The sequence below is a fragment of the Garra rufa genome, chromosome 12 (genome assembly GCF_049309525.1).
Source record: "Garra rufa chromosome 12, GarRuf1.0, whole genome shotgun sequence".
Lineage (NCBI taxonomy): Eukaryota > Metazoa > Chordata > Actinopteri > Cypriniformes > Cyprinidae > Garra > Garra rufa.
The window spans coordinates 47,184,173-47,207,622 of NC_133372.1; the positions used below are offsets into that span (position 1 = coordinate 47,184,173).

General features: G+C 38.9%; 2 protein-coding genes and 1 non-coding gene across 5 annotated transcripts; 2 read left to right on the forward strand and 1 right to left on the reverse strand.

Moving 5' to 3' along the window:
* Positions 1-226: 226 nt before the first annotated feature.
* Positions 227-14,815, forward strand: slain1b (SLAIN motif family, member 1b). Of its 3 annotated transcripts, XM_073852645.1 has the most exons (9): positions 227-648; positions 2,108-2,244; positions 5,263-5,400; positions 6,787-6,933; positions 8,380-8,709; positions 8,912-8,923; positions 9,584-9,727; positions 11,754-12,015; positions 13,909-14,815. In XM_073852645.1, exons 1-9 carry the CDS (start codon positions 257-259, stop codon positions 13,982-13,984), a joined length of 1,638 nt encoding a protein of 545 aa, XP_073708746.1. In that variant the 5' UTR covers positions 227-256; the 3' UTR covers positions 13,985-14,815. The 3 variants fall into 3 exon arrangements, with proteins under 3 accessions (XP_073708746.1, XP_073708747.1, XP_073708748.1); XM_073852646.1 differs by lacking the exon at positions 8,912-8,923; XM_073852647.1 differs by lacking the exon at positions 5,263-5,400.
* Positions 14,816-16,358: 1,543 nt separating this feature from the next.
* trnae-uuc (transfer RNA glutamic acid (anticodon UUC)) lies at positions 16,359-16,430 on the reverse strand. The gene has a single exon. It is a non-coding gene; the product is annotated as a tRNA-Glu (tRNA).
* Positions 16,431-16,638: 208 nt separating this feature from the next.
* Positions 16,639-22,832, forward strand: wbp4 (WW domain binding protein 4). Its single transcript, XM_073852170.1, has 10 exons — positions 16,639-16,717; positions 16,843-16,915; positions 17,001-17,063; positions 18,536-18,662; positions 18,754-18,930; positions 19,035-19,102; positions 19,177-19,252; positions 20,621-20,853; positions 20,942-21,141; positions 22,297-22,832. Coding segments are annotated over exons 1-10 (1,221 nt in total). The 5' UTR covers positions 16,639-16,715; the 3' UTR covers positions 22,499-22,832.
* The last annotated feature ends 618 nt before the right edge of the window (positions 22,833-23,450 follow it).

Consider the following 23,450-nt stretch of genomic DNA (forward strand, 5'->3'; position numbering starts at 1 on the left):
ATTGCATTGTCAGTGTGTGTCCTCACAAAGGTAGCTACACAAAGTTGTGTGTGTGTGTGTGTGTGTGTGTGTGTGTGTGTGTGTGTGTGTGTGTGTGTGTGTGTGTGTGTGTGTGTGTGTGTGTGTGTTGGGTGGAGAGAGCGTGACAGTCTCGTCTGTGATTGGCTGAGTGTGTCCCGTGCTTGTAGCGCTGCTCAGCCCATCTAGTGCTCCGGTCGTCGGTAATCTCCGGCGGGTGTGTGTCGTGTGAGCGCGGATGGAGGCGGCGGTGCTGAAGCCGCAGATGATGGCGGATGCTCGCGCTGAGCGGGAGGTGCAGAAGCTGCAGGAGCTCGTGCGGAAACTGGAGCGGCAGAACGAGCAGCTGCGGACGCGCGCGAACATCGTGCCGCCCTCTCCGGCGTGCCTGCGCGCGACCTCCTGCTGCATCCCGAGCCCGGCGCCGAGCCTCGCGTGCCAGTATTTCCCGCCGGACGATCCGTTCCCGTATTTCCAGTCGCATTCCGCCGCCGATGAGGAGGAGGATGAGGATGAAGATGAAGACGAGGATGAGGATGAGGGTGAAGAGGAGCCGCGCTCGCTCCTGGATGAGCTGATGCTGCTGGACCTGGAGAGCGCGAGTCCGAGCGGAGAGTCTGACGAGACCTGGTGAGAATCCATTGTGTTGTTATTATGAGTCCGGATTCACACTCAACACCAGTATGATCTGGTTCAGTCCACATTCTGCTGAAACATTCGAGTGTAACAGTTGTCTCTCTCTCACACACTAACTGCCCTAGATAGTCAACAGCATGAGGAGCAGAGAAGATGACAGGTGAACCAGATTCTGAGCCCAGTTCACTGCAACACACAGGACTGCAGTTATTAATCAGTCACTTGTGTTTGATTTCATGGATAGTTAATTATGAGTTTTTGTTTGTGGACAACAAAACCAGTCAAAGCTGAGTAAATAAGCTTTCCATTGATGTATGGTTTGTTAGGATAGGACAATATTTGGCTGAGATACAACTATTTGAAAATCTGCAATCTGAGGGTGGAAAAAGTCAAAATATTGAGAAAATTGCCTTTAAAGTTGTCCAAATGAAGTTCTTAGCAATGCATATAACTAATTAAAAATTAAGTTCTGATATATTTATGGTAACAAACTTACAAAATATCTTAATGGAACATGATTTTTACTTAATATCCTAATGATTTCCGGCGTAAAAGAAAAAATTATCCTTTTGACCCATACATTGTATTGTTAGTTATTGCTACAAATATACCCGTGCTACTTAAGACTGGTTTTGTGCTCCAGGGTCACATTTGTGCAAAAGTCGATTGTTTTATACTACATACATTAGTACATGTCTGCAGTCATTGTGTTGTTGGTGTGTGTGTGTTTTATTTCTATGTTGTCTTACTGAAGGATGTTCATGGGTGTATTCTCACCATTTTTCTAAAACTCTGAATATGAGGACAAAGAGTGAAGATGAAACCCAGTGACTTTATATTCATTCACATTATAGAACAGAAGGATAAATGCATGTGTAAGTTTTAGTAAACTCATTATTGAACCAATCTGTAAAGAGCATCGCAGAACAAATGTATAAAGCATAAAACTGAGCTGACGAAACAGCAGCAATAATACTAGACCGACCGAGCCGTCTGCACTGTTTTTGGCACAAACAGAGCTCCATAATTGACGGTTACGCTCTGTGGTTGGGTTTGGATGGGACTATGAATCACTTTGAGCAGATTGAGTTTGGGTTCATCAGGGTTTGCTGGAGAAATGACCACGCTTCAACCACAGGACGTTCAGTCTTTGTTTTGTATTCAGAATAACTCACTGCGAGGTGAAAACAGCAGCTAAACTGGGAAATTGAGTAATTAGGAAGCCGATTAAGCGTCCGTCTTCTTTACGATGCGTCATGGGTCAGTCATCAAAGCCAAATCTTGTGACTGTAGATTAGTGTCTTCTAAAAGTATTCCTGAGAGTCTGAGGAGCTGAAATCATATTCGCCTCTATGATCAGATGATCAGTTGAGCGTGTCTGATGTGTGCTGGACCAATCTGAGCGTGTTTGTCTTCCGTGACAAAGCTGATTCTCCTTCTGCTGTCTCCTCAGGCTCTACGTGTCTCCTAGATCTCATCTGTGGTCCGGTGTGGGTCTGGACGCTCTGCTGTGGACTCGACACGTTCTGGATCAGCAGCGGCCCGAGCTGGACGCCGGCCGACACTCGCTCTGCCAGAGAATGGAGTCCGGTACGTCCAACCAGACCAGAACCGAGTCTGATGATCACTGTGTGAAAACATTAAAACTTCCATAGGAATATATTCATTTGCTTTCTGAAGTGACCTCTTATTCGTCCAGCAGCTTTATAGTGACACAAATGTCCACTGGTTTGACTCACTGAATGCACATAATATGATGTCTTGTGAATCACGTGACTTTAAGGGGTCAGTTGACCCAACACAGAAGATATTTCATCATTTGCTCCAAACCCATACGACTTCTGTTCATCCTCAGAACATAAATGAAGATAGTTGCAGTGTTCTTTCATCATTTCTGTTCATGCATTAAAATTCATGCAGCAATTTTTTTGAGAGAATCGTAAAAATATCTTCACTTGTGTTCAGAAGATGAACAAAAGTCTAATGGTTTTGGAACAACATGAGTTTGAGATTGAGTTTATTTCATTCTAAAGCAGTTACAAACATGACCAGATAAAATTTGACTAAAATAAAACCCTGTCTGCAGTCTAACTCAAAGCCAACGTATGAAAGTGAGTCTTAAGTTTTAAAAGCATCCAGGGTTCAGATTAAATAGTCAGCGGTAGGTTATTCCATAACTTGAGGGCAAGTAAATGATGACAGAATGATTATTTTTGGTGTACTGTTCCTTTAAATTCACCTGCTGTTAAAAATAATGGTAATCTTAATGGTAAAAACTTAAATTAGTAAAAACAGTAATTTTCCTTAATATATTTATTGAAAAACTGATAAATCTAACAGAAGGTTTCATGTAATTTTACTGTAAAATACTGTTAAATTTGAGTATTTATTAAAGTGATATACATTTCAAGTCTTGAAAGTGAAAAAGAACAAGTCTTGTAATTTGCAGTAAAAAATAATGTAAACTGACATTGAAATCTGGCCAAAGATTTTTTGTAGTACTTCACTAGGTTGGTACGGTATTTCAACATGGTATCTGTTAACATGGTTACTGTAAATTGAAAGTTAAGTCTGTCAAACCTAGTGGTTAAGTTCACCTTAAATTTGACAGATAGTTTTAGTGTATGTGCATAAGAATGAGGAGTGTTCATGAGTCAGTGACGGAGAGGGCAGTGCGGCTGATGGAGGTCAGCAGGGGTCAGTGAGGTGTGGATCATGATGAGAACACGAGGATCAATGGAGGAACACGCTGAGCTCCGTGTCTTAATGCGGCCCGTATATAAACACAGGAGCTCAGAATAACCAGCATCATCTTATTAATCTAGTGCATGAAGTGTTCAATCAGCCGGGGCTGGTAGAGCTGGTGGAGTGTGTGAGGGGGCGGAGCCATCGTGGATATGTAAATGAGAGAGTGTGATGGACAGCTCTGACTCTGGGACTCTTGTAATGCGTTGAGGATTTAGTGTTAAGCTGGTTACTCGGCTAAATAAACCCTGTGTCACATTCACAGAGACGCTTCTGAGCTAGTCACAGCGTTAACCCTTTACTAACCAGCGCTGCTGCTCCACTGCTATATTCGGCCCGTAGGAGCGGCTTAGACGAGCCGTCACCATAGCAACTGTGTTTACATGAAAGGAGTCTGCCGTTGGCGCTGAGAGCCGTGTGGCGTGTTATTACTGAAGCCGTGTGTTCAGCAGATTCAGCACTCATGTGCATCAACATATTCAGCTCAATTATCCTGTTTGATAATGGACTGGAGAAGCATCTGCTGTCATGTGTTCATCACTATGAGGACACACTCAAGGTTTATAGATTATATGTGTGTGTGTGTGTGTGTGACCCTGGAGCACAAAACTAGTGTTAAGTAGCACGGGTATATTTGTAGCAATAGCCAACAATACATTGTATGGGTCAAAATTTTTCTTTTATGCCAAAAATCATTAGGATATTAAAATTATGTTCCCTTAAGATATTTTGTAAATTTCCTACTGTGAATATATCAGAACTTAATGTCTGATTAGTTATATGCATTGCTAAGAACTTCATTTGGACAACTTTAAAGGCAATTTTCTCAATATTTTGACTTTTTGCACCCTTAGATTGCAGATTTACAAATAGTCGTATCTCGGCCATTATTGTCATATCCTAACAAACCAGACATCAATGGAAAGCTTTTTCATTAATCTTACCTTAAAAAAAATCAACCCTTATGACTGGTTTTGTAGTCCAGGGTCACGTGTTTGTGTGTCAATCCTCTCGTGTGCTGAATGGATCGTTGTCTTCAGTCGTCTCGTGTGTCTCTGTCAGACACTCAATGGTTGTTTGTCCCTCAATGTTTTTTCAAAGGATCTCTAACCCTTCTTCCATCACACACATAAAATACAACATAAATTGAAAAAACAACACAGAATTTCTGAAAAAATGTAAAAAAGAAATTGTATAGGGCAGTATTATTGTTAACATTTCAATCAATAGTTTTATGAATTCAGTTTTATGAATTCAATTGATTAGAGATCCTGTTTGATTATTAAAGGTTAATTATACCTATAAAATAATAGGGGAAAAATAATAATAATAAAAAAAATGAAAAAGACAAAATTTGGAAAAAGTAAACCTAAATGGAATTTAGGAGAACATTAATAGGAATTTGGGAAAAATTAGTCAAAATTAAAAAGAATTCAGAAAAAATAAAATGTATTTTTAGAGAAAATTAAACTAAATCTCTGAAAAATTTATTGAAATTTGGTAAAAAAAATAAAAATAAAACAGATTTCAAAGCACCCTCTCACATTACCCTTAAACTAGTGACTGACTTGTGTTTGTGATGGTCACTGTAAACACACACGCACTCTCTCTCTCTCTCTCTCTCTCTCTCTCTCTCTTTCTCTCTCTCTCTCACACACACACACACATACACACACTCTGTATGTCTCTCTCTCTCTCTCTCTCTCTCTCTCACACACACACGCACTCTCTCTCTCTCTCTCTCTCACACACATACACACACTCTGTATGTCTCTCTCTCTCTCTCTCTCTCTCACACACACACACACACACATACACACACACTCTGTTTCTGATGTTGTTCTTGATCTGTGTCTCATTCAGTCAGTAGATGGAGGTCAGGCTTCTCCTCTCCTGTTTTTCCTCGTGCTCGTGTTGTTGGAGTTGCTCCTCTCTGCACCTCCTCTCCCTCCTCCAAACCCTGTGCTCCCATTCCCAGCAGCACCTCCTGTGAGAGAGCAGGTAACACACTCAAACTCACACACACATATTTTGGTCTTGTTTCTAGCCAAAATTAAGCATGGTTCAAAAATATGTTGAATCAGGACTTCGTAGCGCACATCGTGAATCATTTGGTTTAGATCGGAACTTTGGATGCGGTTTCAGAATCTTTGGATTCGGATCGGAACTTCTGAGCAGGTTCGCAAATGAATCGCAATCTGAAATGATGGTTCGGGAATCATCAGACAGATGGGACTTCGGAACGCGGATTGTGAATCATTTGGTTTAGATCGGAACTTCGGATACAGTTTCATAAAACTTTTGATTCAGATCAGGACTTTGTTGCAGGTTTCCAAATCAGTTTTCAGATGGGACTTCGGAGCGTGGATTGTGAATCATTTGATTTAGATCAAAACTTTGGAGTGGTTTCATGAATCTAAAAAATTCTTATATTAAGAAAATGAAACCAAAATTCTTATATTAAGGTGCATTTACAAAATTACATAAGATCTTTAGTCTTGTTTTAAGCAAAATGCACTTAATTTAGTTTTCCCCCTTGAAACAGGTCAAATTATATACCAGTTTGGTAAGTAAAATTTTTACCTTTTTTTTGTCTGTTTTTCAATTTTTCTTCGACAAGACAGTGTAGATACAACAGGAAGTGAGTGGGAGAGAGAGGGGTGGGTGGGATTGGGAAAGGTCCATGAGGTGGGATTCGATCTTGGGACACTGGAGGTGCGACTGCACTGTATGTCAGCACACAGCCTTCAAGACTGGTGTCATCTGCTTATCTAGTAAATACAACTTCATTTAAGAACTTTATGTTGTTTTGACTAGAAACAGGACAAAAATACTAAGTTAGATAAGCCTTTTCTTGCAGTACACACACACACACACACACACACACACACACACACATTGATCACATGACCTGCTAAATGTTGACCAGTTTATTCACTTTTAAATGAAGTCAATTCACTGAACATACACAAGGTTATCCTCCTCATATTTCATGTGTTCTGGAGAAGAGCTTTAAGGCTGGAGATGCACAGAGATCCATCTGAAGAGGTTTTGAAACACTAGGCATCACAGAGACAAATCAACACCATAACAGACATGTTTGACTGGATGAAGCTAAAAACCGTCTGTGTCCATCAGACACTCTGTCATTAATATGATGTTAACTAGTGTGACTGTAAATCAGGTGTAGTTGATTCTAGCCTTCAGCTGCTGATGTTCTGAGAGTCTGTCTAGTCTGGTCTTCTCCTTCATCTGTCAGAACTCTCACGCTCCTCCGTCACTCAGCCAATCGCTGTAAGACCTGCTGACATCACGTGATCACGTCTCCATGGCGACACCCAATCAGACGCTGTGGTGTTGATGTGTTGTGTTTGTGATGTCGGTCAGGTCGGGGCATCAGGCGCAGTGTGTTCGCTCAGCCGCCGGTGGACGGTGATGTGAGCTCGTCTGAGCCGGACGAAGACTCCGGTACTCTGAGTTATAAACTGCAGGATCTCACAGACGTCCAGGTGATGGCACGACTGCAGGAGGAGAGTGAGTATGAACATCCAGACTCATACAGAACACTTCAGGAATCCACAGGAATGAGATATATACAGAGAAATAACACAATTAAACACATTTATTCATTTTACAGATATGATTTAAATTTATGCATGTAAAATATGATGCATATTTAAATATTTTACATTATACATACTACACTCTTAAAAATAAAGGCATTTATAAAAGCATCTTTATTGGCATTGATGGTTATATGAATGACCTCTATTGGGGTAAAAAAAGGTTCTTTATTTTTTATTATTAAAATATTCTTCACATTGAGAAAACATGGTTCATTTGAGAACTGATCATTGAAAGAATCTTTAGGAACCAAAAATGTTTTTCCTTTATTTTTTTAAACCTTTCTTTTACATCATTCACTGTTTCCATCCACAGATTTTTATGCAAATTTTGAGATGTTGCATTAATAATGCAGGATGAAAATGTAAAGATGTGCATAAGCATGCATGAGATATGTGTAAATGTGTTTAAAAGAGTCTCTAATTTTTATTTTTTATATTTCGTGCCAGTTTCTCAGAAAGTGATTTTTGTTTTTTTTGAAAACACATCAGATGGAATTTTCTGCTTTATTTGCAAATGTTTTGCTTTGATTTTCAAATTTTGCACAAAAATTAAATTTGCTGCTTTGAATGGCAACATAACTGTGGTAGTTTTGCTTTTATTGAATTTAATTTATCTAATTTAAATAAAAAAAAATGACAAAATGAAGAGTGTTGGAAAAATATGCAAAAGATCCTAAAATCTTAATGCAAAATATAATTTATTTCATTTATTATTTAATGATCTTATTTTGTCAGGATGTGAGTGAAAGCATGTTTCACCAATTCAAACCAATATAGTTTTCAAACATGTGCATGTAGAATATTAATACCAGAAATGTACCCTTCTGTGTGATTATTTTGTATTGTTTATATGTGACCCTGGACCACAAAACCAGTCATAAGGGTTAATTTTTTGAAATTGAGATTTATACATCATCTGAGAGCTGAATAAATCATCTTTCCATTGATGTATGATTTGTTAGAATAGAACAATATTTGAAAATCTAGAATCTGAGGGTGCAAAAAAAAATAAAAAATCTAAATATTGAAAAAATCACATTTTAAAGTTGTGAAAATGAAGTTAATGATGCATATTACTAATCAGGAATTATATTTTGATATATTTACCAAAATTTACAAAATGTTCTTTACTTAATATCCTAAAGATTTTTGGCATAAATGAAAAATGTATAGTTTTAACCCATACAATGTATTTTTGGCTATTGCTACTTAAACACACAAACCCTCATGTGAAGAACACAAGTGACTCATAATCACCCTAAAATCACAAGATTGACAGAAGACCTCAGTTTCCAGAACTGTATTTTGATATTTTCCTTCATTATGAACTCTGACATTGGCGTTTCTCCATCAGGTTTGCGTCAGGACTACGCCACCACCTCCTCTTCCTCCTCTTCCTCCTCCACGAACCGTCGCAGCGCCAGCTTCTCCTTCCAATTCGGCCAGCGCAGCGATTCACACCTGGACGAGGAGGAGGATGACGACGAAGACTGCGGTCAGTTACCGCCGCCGCAGCCGCGTCTGAGTCGAGCCGGAACGCTGCAGCGCGGTCTGCCGCATTCACACACCTTCAGCAGCATCAGAGACTGGACCCGCAGCAGCACGCCTCCCTCCAGCGCAGCCCCACAGAACCAGACACCAGTCTACTGCAGCGACACACAGACCAGCCTCAGGAGCAGCTCAGGTCAGATCATGTGAGATTAAACTGAGGTTAGACAGAACCTGAGTCAGAGTAGAGGAAATGATGCGTCACAGACTCAATTAATACACACATAAACATTAAAGATGATTCTCTTGTGTTCCTGTCTGTCGCTTGTTGTACTTCCTGTGTGTGTGTGTGTGTTGTGTTGTGTTTGTAATGCTCCGGCATCAACTGCGGAAATCAGTTGAAAATGAGAGTAAGTTGATAACTTTAATGTTTTGTATTTATGACTTACTCACTGATGAGTTCAGGTCATGAGTCTCTAAGCGTCTTAATATATAACACACACACACACACACACACACACACACACACACACACACACACACACACACACACACACACACACACACACGTTGGGTTTACATGTTTTATGGGGACATTCCATAGGCGTAATGGTTTTTATACTGTACAAACCCTACTTTCTATGGCCCTACACCTAAACCTAGCCCTCACAGGAGATTGTACACACCTTTACTTCCTCAAAAAAACTCATTGTGCATGATTTATAAGCCTGTTTCCTCATGGGGACCTGAGAAATGTCCCCACAAGGTCAAAATCTACTGCTATTCCTATCCTTGTGGGGACATTTGGTCCCTATAACGTGATGAATACCAGGTACTCACTGATGTTCAGACGTGAATGTCATGAGTCTCTAAGCGTCTTAATATAACACACACACACACACACACACACACACACACACACACACACAGTGGTGTCTCAATCCTCTTAAAGCACATGAGATGTAATTGGGCTTTAATCTAATGTGAACATGTGTTATTAATGTTTGTGGCTCATGTTTGTCCCTCATGCGTGTGATTGGCCGATCTGACAGGAAGTGCTGTTTCCTCAGATAAGCTGAGGAGGAGTATGCCGAACCTGCTGATGTCTGCGGCTCTGAGTCCGGTGCAGTCCAGTCCCTCGCTGCCGTCTCCGTCCATGAGGAACAGCCAGAGCTTCGACTCGTCCAGCGCTCTCACGCGTCTCCAGACCTGCAGTACGTCTCCAGCGCAGCAGCAGCTGTCTGTTCACACTAGGGCTGTGCGATATATATATAGTCTGTGATAATATCGGAATTGTTGTTTTAACGATGTGCGATTTGACATTATGGAGTACATTGCAAAAAACAAACAAAACACACCTACAGAGTGCACACGTAACGTTACATTACATGATGAAGACTAGTAAGTACACATTTAGAGTAGGGATGCACAGAATGTTCGGCAATCGAAATTCAAAAATTGAATAAGCGAAAAGGCAGAATAAATGATACCAAACAATGCTGTGACGTGATCAAATAGATCAAATAGAGGCGTGCACTTAAAACTGTCTGAGAAAGACCAAGCAGCGACAGCGAGAGACTGTTTAGAAGCGCATCGCATGTCTTCATGAGGAGAGAAAGGTTACTGTATGATGACTGAAATCATCCATTAGTCAATCAACTCCAGAACGTTCTGTTGTCTAATACACCAGACACCAATTGTGTTTATTCTGACAGCAGCTCCTTAGCCAGGGTTCAAAGACCAAAGATGACAATCATTCACAAATCTGCTGCTGCCAGCAAACACTAGGACTGAGCTCTTCTTGCGGGTTTAACACTAAATAAGAGTCAACATGTTAGTATTGTCATTTTACTGTTGTTCTGTCAAACAAAATAAAAAAGTAAGACAAAAATAATTCCAACAGCTCTATTAATACATTTATTCTAACATTGTCCTTTGCTCAGCAAGGCTGCATTTATTTGTCCATTAGAAACACATGCCTGATTCAAGAAGAGGCTCTTAAAAATGACCAAAGAATATTATTTTACTAACTTATTCATTTGAAGTTAAATTGTGCTTTGTTGGTAGACTAGAATGCTAAAAATGTTCAGTGTTAAGTAAATATTTTTAAATTGGTGTTTTGTAAATTGATTTTTGCAAAACAAAACTGTAAAAAAGCACATTTTAGCCAAGTAATTTATGCAATGGTGAAAAAAATCTGCAAAATACGTGGGGAAAAAACACGAAAAACTGTGTAATCAGCATTCGGACCAGGGTTTAATTTTGTTCGGCTTCGGCCAGACATTTTCATTTCGGTGCATCCCTAATTTAGAGTGCGTTCTTTCGCCGCATGATTCAGTCTATTAAAACACATTTAGAATGATCAAGATATGGGGGCAGAAAATGTATGTATTTTCAGTTTTTTTCCTTCAAAAATCAGCATGACTACAAATGTGATATTATTTTTTATACAACAGTTCAATAAACAAGAAGTTAATATTAAAAGACTTACGTTTTATACAGCATATTTCCTGTTTTTGCTCCATTTTGGCAACAAAAATCATTCCAAACACAGTCACAGCACTGTTTTGCGTCTCAGAGCAACATGATGGTGTTTGGTTCCTGAATGAATCAACCGTTTAAATGATTCGGTTCAATCGCAATGACTCACTTATTAACAGCGACCTGCTGCCACCTACTGGTGGTTTTAATTTCACATTCAAAGTATCTTTTTATTTTTAAAATAATTTCAAATATCAGTGTTCAACGTTATGTTTAATATATCAAAACATTATATATGCATCGGTAACTGCAGGTTAAAGCATTCAGTGTCCCTCTGAGCTGCATTAATGTGTGTAAATACATCTAAATACCACTTCATATGCAACTTCTGCAAAGATGAATTTTGTTGATACTGATTTCATTTGTTTGGTAACAGCCTAAATGTATTATTATTATAAGTGACTGATTAAATGTAAGGATTTGACTTGACTTTTAGAAAAAATGGCTTTATAAAGGTAAAAATCAATTTAAACATATTGTAAAAGAATAATTTCTATTACTGCTGCTAACTGGTCACATAGGATATGAAGAATGTCAAAAACTTTAGAGTCAGCATGTTAGTCCTTAAGCACAATAACAAACACAGCAAAATATTGTCCAATTATCATTATCAATAAAATGTATTGTTATTTTTGTCAATGTCGCACAGCCCTAGTTCACATCTGTGAATGTAATGGTGTGTTTTCTGTTTCTCTGTAGTTCCTGCTCCAGGGCAGCTGCAGAATCGCGTTCAGAGCGTGGGGAACTTCTCGACCCGTCAGACGCTCAAAGCCACGGCTTACGTCAGTCCCACCGTCAAAGGCCCGTCGCCCATGACCTCGTCCGTCAGTTTACAGAGTCTGTCGGTCAGCGGCATTCCTAAAGCGTCTCAGATCCCGTCCCGCAGCGGTCTGCCGCGCCCCGCTTCCTTCATCGCCGCCGGCTCCGGTCCTCGCGGTAAACTCACGGCTCCGGTGCGCAGGTAAACGCGGCAGATCCACCGCACATCCGCAGCTCGTGATGATGCTTCAAATCCTCAAAGCTGCTTTAATATTAAACTCCAAACTCATTCGGATTAAAACCTAAAATTAGTGAGTTATGAAAAATTCAGGTTGAGATCCTGAAGATTTTAGATGTGCTGACCTAAAACCAGAGGATTGAGTGCGTAAAGCAGCCGCTGGCATCAACGCCGCATTAATAATGTGTGCCGTTATGATCAAGCTCAACTACCATAAACTGATTACAAACACATGACTTATTCTTACTGTTACAGGAATACGTCACACTCACGTCCCATTAGTTAACATTAGTTAATGCACTGCATTATTTTTAATTAGTGCGTTAACTAATTAACAACGAGCAGTAATCTTTGTTGATGTTAGTTAATAAACATACAGTACTGCTGCTCATTGTTGGTTCGTGTCTGCTCAGGTTCATTAAATAATATTAAAAACAGATTTTAATATTTTTTCATGTTAACTAATGGAGTAAACCCGTTTGTGCTGAAAATCCTTTACCTTATTTGTTTTTCTTAGTCCAAAAAAAATAAAAATTCTTAAAAAATCTCTCACTGTTCTATATCAACACCAAATATTGGATTCAGTAATTAATTCACTTGTTTTTTGCTGATTGATCGTCATCTCACTGATCTGAATATTACCAAAATTATCCACAAATAATGCTTTAAATGCTTAAAAATGGATCAACAATCAGTTCCAGAAAAAAAATAAAACAAGAATCCAAGATTTGGTGGTAATATAGCATAATAAAAGATTTATAAGATAGTTTTAAAAGGCTGGACCAGAAGCACCACAATTGTAAGAAAGTGAAAAAAGTTCACTTCCAAAACAAAAATGACAGATAATGTACTCAGCCCCTTGTCATCCAAGATGTTCATGTCTTTCTTTCTTCAGTCGTCAGGAAATAATTTTTTTTAAGAAAAACATTTTCTCCATATAGTGGACTTCTTATGGTGCAGTATGCAGTTTAAATGCAGCTTCAAAGGACTCTAAATGATCCCAGCTGAGGAAGAAGGGTCTTATCTAGCGAAACAATCTTTTTTTTTATTTTATTACAATTTATATACTTTTTAACCACAAATGCTGGTCTTGTCTAGCTCTGTGATGCGCATGCATACTCTGTGTATTCCAGTTCAAGACAGTTAGGGTATGTCTAAAAACTCCCATCTCACTTTCTCCTCCAACTTCAGAATCGTCCTCCATCGCAGCAGAAGAACAGACCCAGTGTTTACAAAGTGAACATAAAAAGATTATCAAAAGCCCTTTACAAAAAAAGGTAAAACAGCGATGTAGGATGATTCTGAAGTTGGAGGAGAAAGTGAGATGGGAGTTTTTAGACATACCCTAACTGTCTTCAACTGGAATACACAGTTTAGGCAGAACTGGACAAGATGAGCATTTGAGGTTAAAAAGTGTATAAATATTATTTTTTTTAGAAAATAACCAATCGTTTCACTAGATAAGACTCTTCTTCCTCGGCTGGGATCGTTTAGAGTCCTTTGAAGCTGCATTTTGGAAGTTCAAACTCGGGGCACCATAGAAGTCCACTGTATGGAGAGAAATCCTGAAATGTTTTCCTTAAAACATAATTTTTTACGACTGAAGAAAGAAAGACATGAACATCTTGGATGACAAGGGGGTGAGTACATTATCTGTACATTTTAGTTCTAGAAGTGAACTTCTGCTTTAACTAGCTTTGTCAGGAAAAGGAAAATCCTCTCTGGGTCAAAATGACCAAACAGTGTGAAGAAATGTAAGCTTATTATTAAACTGTTAAACCTGTAACTATATTATATTGGTTACTGCACAGTGCTTTATTCTGATGAGTTATTGTTTCCATTGTTGTGTTTGTGTAGTTTGCTGACTCCGCCGAAGAGCCTGGCGACGCTGAGCGCGCTGCGAGACGGGAGCTGGCGTGACGGCTGTTACTGACGGGTTTGGAGCGTCCTGCGGGTCGGGTCGCTGCTTTATCACCAAGTGTTCTTGATGAGCGACGCTGGAGCTGAGCGCGGTGAGGAGCGTCTGACGGGCTTCCTGTCCTCCAGAGCGAACGCCAGCTCTGTATGCAAACACACACACGCGTGTCTCACACACACAGGCACCGCACCGCGTCACGCGTGTAGAGGATCTGAGGATCGCCGGCGTTCAGAGGAGACGCCGCTCATGCTGCTAAATCAGGGGCGCAGCTCCTCGTCTCTGTGCTAAACCAATCGATCTCAAACCCAACCGCTTCAAATGGTTTGAAGTTGGAATATGATTCCATTTTTATGATGTTTTAACCAAATTTCAACAGGTTTTTAACTATTTACAGGTATGTGAGACTATAATGTGAATATGTTTATATGATCAATAGTGCTTTTTAACTTGTCATACACTTAAATACACTTAAATCGGACCAATTATTGCACCATTTGTAAACGTATTTGACTTTAATTAGTGTTTTGATTATAATTGTTCTTGTATTAATTTGATGTTGCACTTTTACTGTTGATGTTTATTTTATCAGTTTATTTCATTCTTTATTCCGTCTGGAATCGGGATGATTTTCAGAGATGTAGCACTGTATTTATTTAAGAGTTATCTTCTCATCTTTACTTAATTTATTGTGTAAAATATATTTAAAAGAGCGTGCTTCACGTTTGCACATTGTTTCTGTAAATGCGCCACTGTTTTCTTCTTAAATAATTCTGTATGACTGACACAGACTGATTTTAATGGGTGTGTCTGTATTTAAAGTGCAAATAAAGTTCTGTTTGTTTTTTAGGATTGTGTGCTGCTGATATTTTTATTTGTTGATGGATTTCAAACAAGTCTCAGTGTTGAAAGTAACGCATTACAACTAATGTAATCAGATTCACTTTTTTTTCCAAGTTACTTTTTAATTTACAAGAAAATATCTTGAGTTACTTTTTTAAACAGGTAACAGTTACTTTGTTTCCCATGCATTGACTGACAGCTCGTGTGTTGCCATGTTGAGAAATCGTGAATAAATGCTTACTGTGGCTCTAGACTAAATGTCACAAAAACAGATTCAGTAAAAAGGTGAGATGCAAAAAAGCCTTCAATAATTAAATGTTAAAATATCCTTTATGTATTTAATCCCATTTTATTAACCAGTGTCTTTGCTGCTGACCTTCGATGATCCAGTTCGTCCATACTAATATGCAAAAATGTCCTTAGATAAACACAACATTTGTTTATTGCGTCCCACAAAGGTTTGTTTGAGTGGCGCCCTCTACTGTACAGACATCAATCTACATTTCCTTAAGTCTGAGGATTGTTCATTTCACTTTTGGTGTGAAAGAGCTTTAGCATTTTCCAAAAATAGATCTTTCTTTATTGTTTTATAAAAACAAACAAGCCCAGCCCAGATGAAAAAAGTTACGCAAAAGTAACGTAAAGCATTACTTTTCATAAAGGTTACTAAGCAAATTACTTATTTTTTTAATAACTAATCCAATATTGTAAAGCAATACTCTTAAAAGTAACTTTCCCCAACACTAGTCTTTCACACATTTTTGTTTTAGGTCTAGTCATTTGAGTACATACAGCCCTGCTGAAAAAAAGCTAAAAGCAGCCTAGGCTGGTTGGCTGGTTAGAGCTGGTCATAGCTGGTTTTAGAGGGGGTTTTGGCCACTTTCCCAGGCTGGTCAGGTTGGTCTTAGCTGTTCAGGCTGGGAGACCAGCTACTTCCAGCTTAAACCAGCTAAGACCAGCCAACCAGCCTAGGCTGCTTTTAGCTGTTTTTTTTTTTTCAGCAGGGAGTTGTCTCAGTGAGAAATGTTGTCTTGGCAGGTAGCTGAATTAGATTTTTTTAATAGTTTCTCATTTCAATTGATGTTTATTTTATTTCAAGTAATAATAATGTTCTTTTTATGATTTTAATTTTATTTGCCTATAATAACTCAACATATATCCCATAATTTTGAGCATTTCTCTATTTGTCTTCAGTGTGAGAGAATTTTTAGCCCAAATGTAAAAGATTGATTTGGTCTTACTCAAGATTTTGGGCCTTTATAATATATTATTTAACACAACTGAAGTAGAACTGACGATCAGCTCATGTTTTAATAATATTTAATCTCATTAAAGTGAATCTTCTGGGCTCGATATAAATTTGTTCTTCAGTTCTTAAAATGATTCAGTTCTGAGATACAGTTAGTGTCCCGTACAGCATTTATGAGAGTTGTTATATTTCTGTAGCTCTCGTTTGTACATCTATAATAATAACAACGTGATTAGAATAATTTACAGTCTGAGTTAGGAAATCTTGCATCTTGGTGGTGAATTTTGGAAAAAGTTTACCTTCCCATACCGGGAGTCGAACCCGGGCCGCCTGGGTGAAAACCAGGAATCCTAACCGCTAGACCATATGGGAGGACCTGATGGAGACACGGCCTGATAGCCTCTAATAGCTACAGCACATCATAAACGCCATCGTGTGATTATGAGACGTTATTTTATAGTTTTTACGTTGTTTATGGTTAATAAGTAGATGTCAGTAAAGGTACATATCGCTCGTTTTAATCGCGCATTTCTGATTCTGCATCAAGGTTTGTCGCGCCATAAGTGACGTCATTTTGAAGGGCCAGCAGTGAGCACTCATCAGTGAGCATGTAGATTTGAGTAAAACATTTACGTACATTTAAGGGATTTCTTCAAAATGTAAGTAACCAAGAGCATTTTAATCCGCCATTTAAAGATCTCGCGTCTTGAGCTTCTGCAGTCGATCTGTAATTCACACGCGATCACAATCTCAATCTAATAAAGTGTTTGTGTTTGTGATGAAGGGCTGATTACTGGAAATCACAGCCGAGGAAGTTCTGTCAGTACTGCAAATGCTGGATCGCGGATAATAAACCCGTGAGTGACTCCAGACACACATTACAGAGCTGTATGTGACGTTATGTTCATTAACTAAGTGTATTTTCTTGTGTTTTCCTCGCAGAGTGTCGACTTTCACGAGAGAGGGAAGAATCACAAAGAAAATGTCGCGGCAAAAATCGCTGAGGTAAAACACAAACTGCTGTGATCACAATACAGCACTAGTGTAGTCTATACTGCATACTACACAGTGCACACTACAGTCTAGCGGATGTTATGTGACTCAATTGTGGCATTTCAAACTGTGGCTATTCTCTGTTTCTGCTGTATGTTACTGTGCTCAGTCCACCTCCAGAACAAAAATGTACAGGTAATGTATTTAATTTCACCTCCCTGTCATCCAAGATGTTTGTGTCTTTCTTTCTTCAGTTGTAAAGAAATTATGTTTTTTGAGGAAAACATTGTAGGATTTCTCTCCATATAGTGGACTTCAATGGTGCCCAAGAGTGTGAACTTCCAAAATGCAGTTTAAATGCAGCTTCAAAGGACTCTAAATGATCCCAGCTGAGGAAGAAGAGTCTTATCTAGCGAAACAATCGGTTATTTTCGAATTTTTTTTTTGACAATTTATACTTTTTAAGTACTTTTTAATACTTTTTAAGCTCAAATGCTGGTCTTGTCTAGCTCTGCCTGAACTCTGTGTATTCCAGTTCAAGACAGTTAGGGTATGTCTAAAAACTCCCATCTCATTTTCTCCTCCAACTTCAAAATCGTCCTCCATCGCAGCAGAAGTACAGACCCAGTGATTACAAAGTGAACGTGCAAAGAAGATCAGACACCCTTTACAAAAAAAGGCAAAACAGCGATGTAGGATAATTTTGAAGTTGGAGGAGAATATGAGATTGGAGTTTTTCAACACACCCTAACTGTCTTGATGCGGAATACACAGAGTACACACAGAGCTAGACAAAGATGAGCATTTGAGGTTAAAAAGTATAGAAATTGTCTTTTTTTTTTTTTCTCTTGAAAATAGCTGATCGTTTCGCTAGATAAGACTCTTCTTCCTCGGCTGGGATCGTTTAGAGTCCTTTAAAGCTGCATTTAAACTGCATTTGAAAGTTCAAACTCGGGGCACCATAGAAATCCACTATATGGAGAGAAATATTAAATGTTTTCCTTAAAGAACATAACTTCTTTACGACTGAAGAAAGAAAGACATGAACATCTTGGATGACAACCCTCTGTAAAGTTTTGTTCTGGAAGTGAACTGATGACCTCCTACATCTGGCAACATGTGCAGCACAGAACAGCAGTGCCATCCCATAATGCAGTGGACTGGACCTTCCACTTCCAGTGTGAATGAATGAGGCAGAGTAATCATTCCACAATCAAAAAGCTTTTCTTGGCATTTTGAGATGTTCAGGCTGATTGATTTGCATTCACACTGCAAATGGAAGCTCCAGTGCTGTGCATTATGGGATATGGTGTGTGTGTGTGTGTGTGTTGTCAGTCGCGGTGGGTGTGGTCTGTAGTGTGATGATGAAGTAAACAGCATGTTGGCTGCTGCTGCTGTCAGAGCTGTGTGTGTGTGAAGATAAGAGCGAGGCTCTCTCTGATTGGCCGGCGGCGCTCATGTGACCCCATCAATGTTCATGACAGATTAGGAAGAAAAGTGTGGCGAAGGCCAAGCAGGAGCAGAAGATGTCAAAGGACTTCGCAGCGATGGAGGAAGCGGCTCTGAAGGCGTATGAGGAGGATCTGAAGAGACTGGCGGGTCATTCGTCAGGTGTGTGTGTGTGTGTGTGTGTGTGTGTGTGTGTGTGTTCATGGTCATGTGTGTGATGACGCTGCTCTTCAAGGTTGTTGTGTTTCCACAGGTGAGAGTGTGGCTCCGTCTGTGGCTCCGTCTGCAGCTCCTGTTAAACCACCGAAGACCAAAAAACCTAAGAAACAGCGAGTGAGCGTCCCGTCAGAGAGCGGCGGCCGGATAGACATGTGGCTGAGAGGAACCACAGACGAGGGGCTGGAGTATTACTATAACACCGTCACTGGAGGTGAGCTGATGTCTGACATTCACACACAAAAAAAGTAAATAATTATGTTTCTTTTTATGGAAAGTAATGTGTTACGTTACTTTTGCCTGTGTGTTTGATCTCAGAGTCTCGGTGGGAGAAGCCGGACGGGTTTGTGGATGAGAGCTCATCGTTGGCCGTGGGACAAATGCTGGTAAAACCCTCTGTCTCTGTCTGAGAGTCTGAGCTTCACCAGTTCACATCTAACCTCGTGTTTATGTGCCGCAGGATCTGTCGAGAGGCGCGTGGATGGAGGCCGTGAGTCCTGATGGATACGCATACTACTACAACACTGAGACCGGCGGTGAGAACACATTCAGACTCACATCATCTCAGTCTGTGACGTGTAAATGATCCTAAACCTGTTTCACACTCAATCTACTCCATGCCTTCTGTCGTCTGATTGATAGTTTAGAGTTTTTTATCCAGTAAAAGCTCTTTTAGTATAACTGTACAAACATCTACCTTCAGCTGGTGCTTCACGTGTCAAATCTTGACTGATTTTTATCAAGTAAGCATCAGAGTACCTGTAGTCATATTTCCAGATGCAGCTTGGCTTTACTTGATTCTCCATCAATTATTTTTTAGTCTCAAATCTGATCATCAGGATTTTTTGAGGAAGCTTTACTTTCAATGTTCCTCAGTGGAGGAATGATCTTCTCAAGCCTCCAGAACGTCTCACATCTTTTTAGGATCGTTTATTGCATCATTGGATTGCATTGTATTATATGTTTGGATCATTTCAATCTCATCTTATTAAGATATATTATTGGAGATATAGAGTAACCACTGATATTTACATCATTTTATGTCAGTATCTGCTCTACTATTGTAAATCAGTGAGATCTGTATAACAAAAGCAGCAGAATTTCATAGAAATAGCATCTGCAGCAAATTCATATTTTTGCTCATTTTGAGTCTCTGAATAAAATTGAGCTGTTTTTCCTCCAAATGTTCACCATATCAGACTATATGAGCTATGATGGGTCAATGTAAAAATAATAAAAAAAAATGTACAAATTTCATTTCAAAACATTAGATTTTCTTTAACCCTCTAGGCCTCTTTGGTCATTTTTGTCCAAAATATTGTATGTTTTGAAATTTCAGAAATCGTAGAGATGACACTGGTTGACTTTTGTTGCATTAGCTATGTGAGCACACACACAAAAAAATCACTGACATGATTTGGATGTTAAAGGGTAAAAAAATAGTCACACTTGGCTCCTTCGCGCTCAAAAATGACTGATATAGGAAATGAATAGGAAATACAAAAAACTGCAATAATTCAGAGAATCTTTTGGTGGTACAAGCTGCAAAGCCACTGTGCTGAAAAAAGCAACATTTAATAAAAAAGCAATTTTAATGTGAAATGTTGCATTTATTGAAAAATACTAAATAAATAATTAAATACAAAATATATATATTAATTCTAAGGGAAAAAATGGTCATTAATATTGTATAAATATTGCATAGTATCATAAAAACTCCTTAAAATTCTAAATAATAATAACAAAATATTATTGAACAAAACTGTATTTCATTAATTTTCCTGAAGAAATAAAAAAGTTACTTTTTAAGGCTTCAGCCACTTTTGACCACAAAGGAGCCAAGTGTGACCCCTAAACAAAGAAGATAATTCCTTTTCTTTCTAAACCTGTTTGTCTCTGAGCAGAATCCAGTTGGGAGAAACCAGATGACTTCAGTCCAGAGGATATTTGTCCTCCTGGTGTTGAATCTCCTCGTCAGAAGACGCCAGCAGCAGAAGATTCGTCTCCTCCTCAGCCTGAATCTGTGTCTGGAGCTGAAGCCACGTCCGACCCTCCTAAAGACACACCAGAACCTCCTAAAGATGCACCAGAACCAGACGAAACCAAACAAACCGGCATCCCCAAGATCAGTTTCAGGGTGAGGTGCTTTCGGCCAGATTCACACTCACTGTATGACATGATGAAACACACAGAATGACACCACCGTGTGTTTGATCTCCACACAGAAAAGAAAAGAAGATGCGATACAAACATCAGCAGACGACGGAGGAGAGAGAAGCTCAGATGATGGAGGAAACGGAGAGGAGAAAAAGGAAGATTCAGCCATTACCGAAGCAGTGAAGGAGGACGTGACGCCTGTGAAGAGACTCAGAAAGATCAATCCATACGGAGCCTGGGAACAAATCCGGGTGGAGGTGGATCCATAGTAAGACATTTTTGAATTCATCTGAAGCTGCTCAGATCACCACTGTGTGTTTGTGACGACAAATACTGAAGAGAACGTTTTTCTAAAGCTATTCATGGTAATGTTAATAAATTATTATAATATGAATAAATACATTTTAAGTCAAGTATAAATTCACCACATCTATTTTCTAAATGAATGTAATTGACCTTATTGTGAATGATTTATCTATTTAATGTACACTACCGCTCAAAAGTTTGGGGTCAGTAAATTTTTCTTCTTTTTTTTTTTTTTTAAAGAAATTAATACTTTTATTCACCAACGGTGTGTTAAATTGATAAAAAGTGATAGCAAATACTTACATTGTTAGAAAATATTGATATAAATGCTGTTCTTTTGAGCTTTTTATTCATCAAAGAATCCTGAAAAAATATCACAATTTCTAAATAAATACTTTGCAGGGCAACTGTTGCAATATAGATCCAATATAGATCATTCTAGTAATAAATCAGCATATTAGAATGATTTCTGAAGGATCATGTGACACTGAAGACTGAAGTAATGGCTGATGAAAATTCAGCTTTGCATCACAGGAATAAATTAAATTTTAAAGTATATTACAATAGAAACCATTATTTTATATTATAATAACATTTCGCAATATTACAGTTTTTTTTTTTATATATTTTTTATTAAATAAATGCAGCACTGATGAGCAGAAGAGACTTTCTTTAAAAACATTACACCTCTTACTGACTCCAAACTTATGACCGGTAGTGTATATATATATATATTACTTCATAATTTTAATCTAAATGTCAAAACAGGATCTTCCAGTGAAACAACAGATGTCTTTTAATCGTTTATTCTGGTTAAACTCCGCCTCTTTCTTACAGTCCAATTCAGATCCACCCAGTTTTGAGAGCCACGCCCACATCTCAACATCCAATCAACAACCAGTGTATAGAACTGAGTTCACAATACGGAAGAAAAGATGTGTTGCTACTCATGTTTTTAAACAGTTGATTTGATTTATAATTCAGTGTAGTGTCTTGTCATGTTCAGTAAATTCCAGAGCTGTGACTGTATCACATGTTTGAACACCACTGAACTGACCAATCAGCATCCAGGACAGTGTTTTCGGCTCCTGATGTTTGTTTGTGTTCCGTTCCGCAGTGAGAAGGTGGATCTGCAGCTGCCGCAGGTGGAAAGCATCGCTCCTCCTCCAGCCGACGTCCCACCGGAGCCCAAGCCCAAATTCAGGGAGCGCACCATCACCTCGCTGGGGGCCGAGAGCAGCGCCGGAGCCACCTTCAAGAAGAGGAAGACTGAGAACGGCAAGTCCAGAAGCCTCCGACAGAGAGAAACGGACGACTAGAAGTTTCTCCAGGGGACTATAAGACTGAGACGACGTTACGGCAGCGTCAGAGTCTTCACATCTTCTTCGTTTTAGAATTTTTATATTTTATATATTATTGGCAGGTGACGTTTAAACCACCTTTACCTGCTTTTGTGAATATTTCCAGGGATCAATTTCTGTTTCTGGATGTCATGGTGTGAGCGAGTGTGTTGTGTGTTTTAGAATATTTGTAACTGTTGACATTAAGAATCAAAGCCATAGTTTGATTAAACACTTTGTATCTTACAGATCAATAGGGACTTTCATTGCTCATCTCAAACCACATTAAACCTGTTTTTATGTTAAAACCGCATCAGTTCTTCACTGTATTTATGTTTTTGACTGCTTTATTTCTTATTGCTCTTTGAGAAGGATTACGGTTAAGCTTCATATCAACATAATTCACACCGGATGAGCGTGTGACGATGATTATGGCGTGTCATAAATGTTTCTGTGGGCGTCTGATAGGCTCGATGCCTCCGTCGCTCTCCACACCCACATCAACAATCCACAGCACGTCTGTCGAAACATTACAAGACTAAACAGATGTCGTCACCACCACAAAATTAAATTATAACTTCAGCTGACAACTACTGGGGTATATATACTCACGTGAAGGGATTTAATCTAAATAGCGAATCTCAACTGCTTGATCATTTTACCACCAAATTAAATCCTCCACGAAAATGCATAAACATTTTAAGTATGAATTTCTATAAAACTGCTTTAAAGCAGTTTATAAAAAGTTCTATGCAAATAAATTAGCCTTTAACAAGCAGCTGGTTAACTGGTCACTCATGAGGTTAGTGTTTATCTGATATGATGTCTAGTCTAGTCTAGTCTAGTATGTAGGCTGTGTGTGTTTTCTGTTGTGTTATTGGCTGAATGCCACGTGAGCTAAAGTAATCTTATGTTAAAATCATCTTAAAAT

Excerpts from the sequence above, each read along its gene's own strand:
- slain1b (XM_073852645.1), top strand. The coding sequence starts at position 257 with ATGGAGGCGGCGGTGCTGAAGCCGCAGATGATGGCGGATGCTCGCGCT. Across the intron at positions 6,934-8,379 it reads GGCACGACTGCAGGAGGAGA|GTTTGCGTCAGGACTACGCC; the intron begins GTGAGTATGAAC and ends TTTCTCCATCAG. Across the intron at positions 9,728-11,753 it reads CACGCGTCTCCAGACCTGCA|TTCCTGCTCCAGGGCAGCTG; the intron begins GTACGTCTCCAG and ends GTTTCTCTGTAG.
- wbp4 (XM_073852170.1), top strand. Across the intron at positions 17,064-18,535 it reads TCGCGGCAAAAATCGCTGAG|ATTAGGAAGAAAAGTGTGGC; the intron begins GTAAAACACAAA and ends TGTTCATGACAG. Across the intron at positions 18,663-18,753 it reads ACTGGCGGGTCATTCGTCAG|GTGAGAGTGTGGCTCCGTCT; the intron begins GTGTGTGTGTGT and ends GTGTTTCCACAG.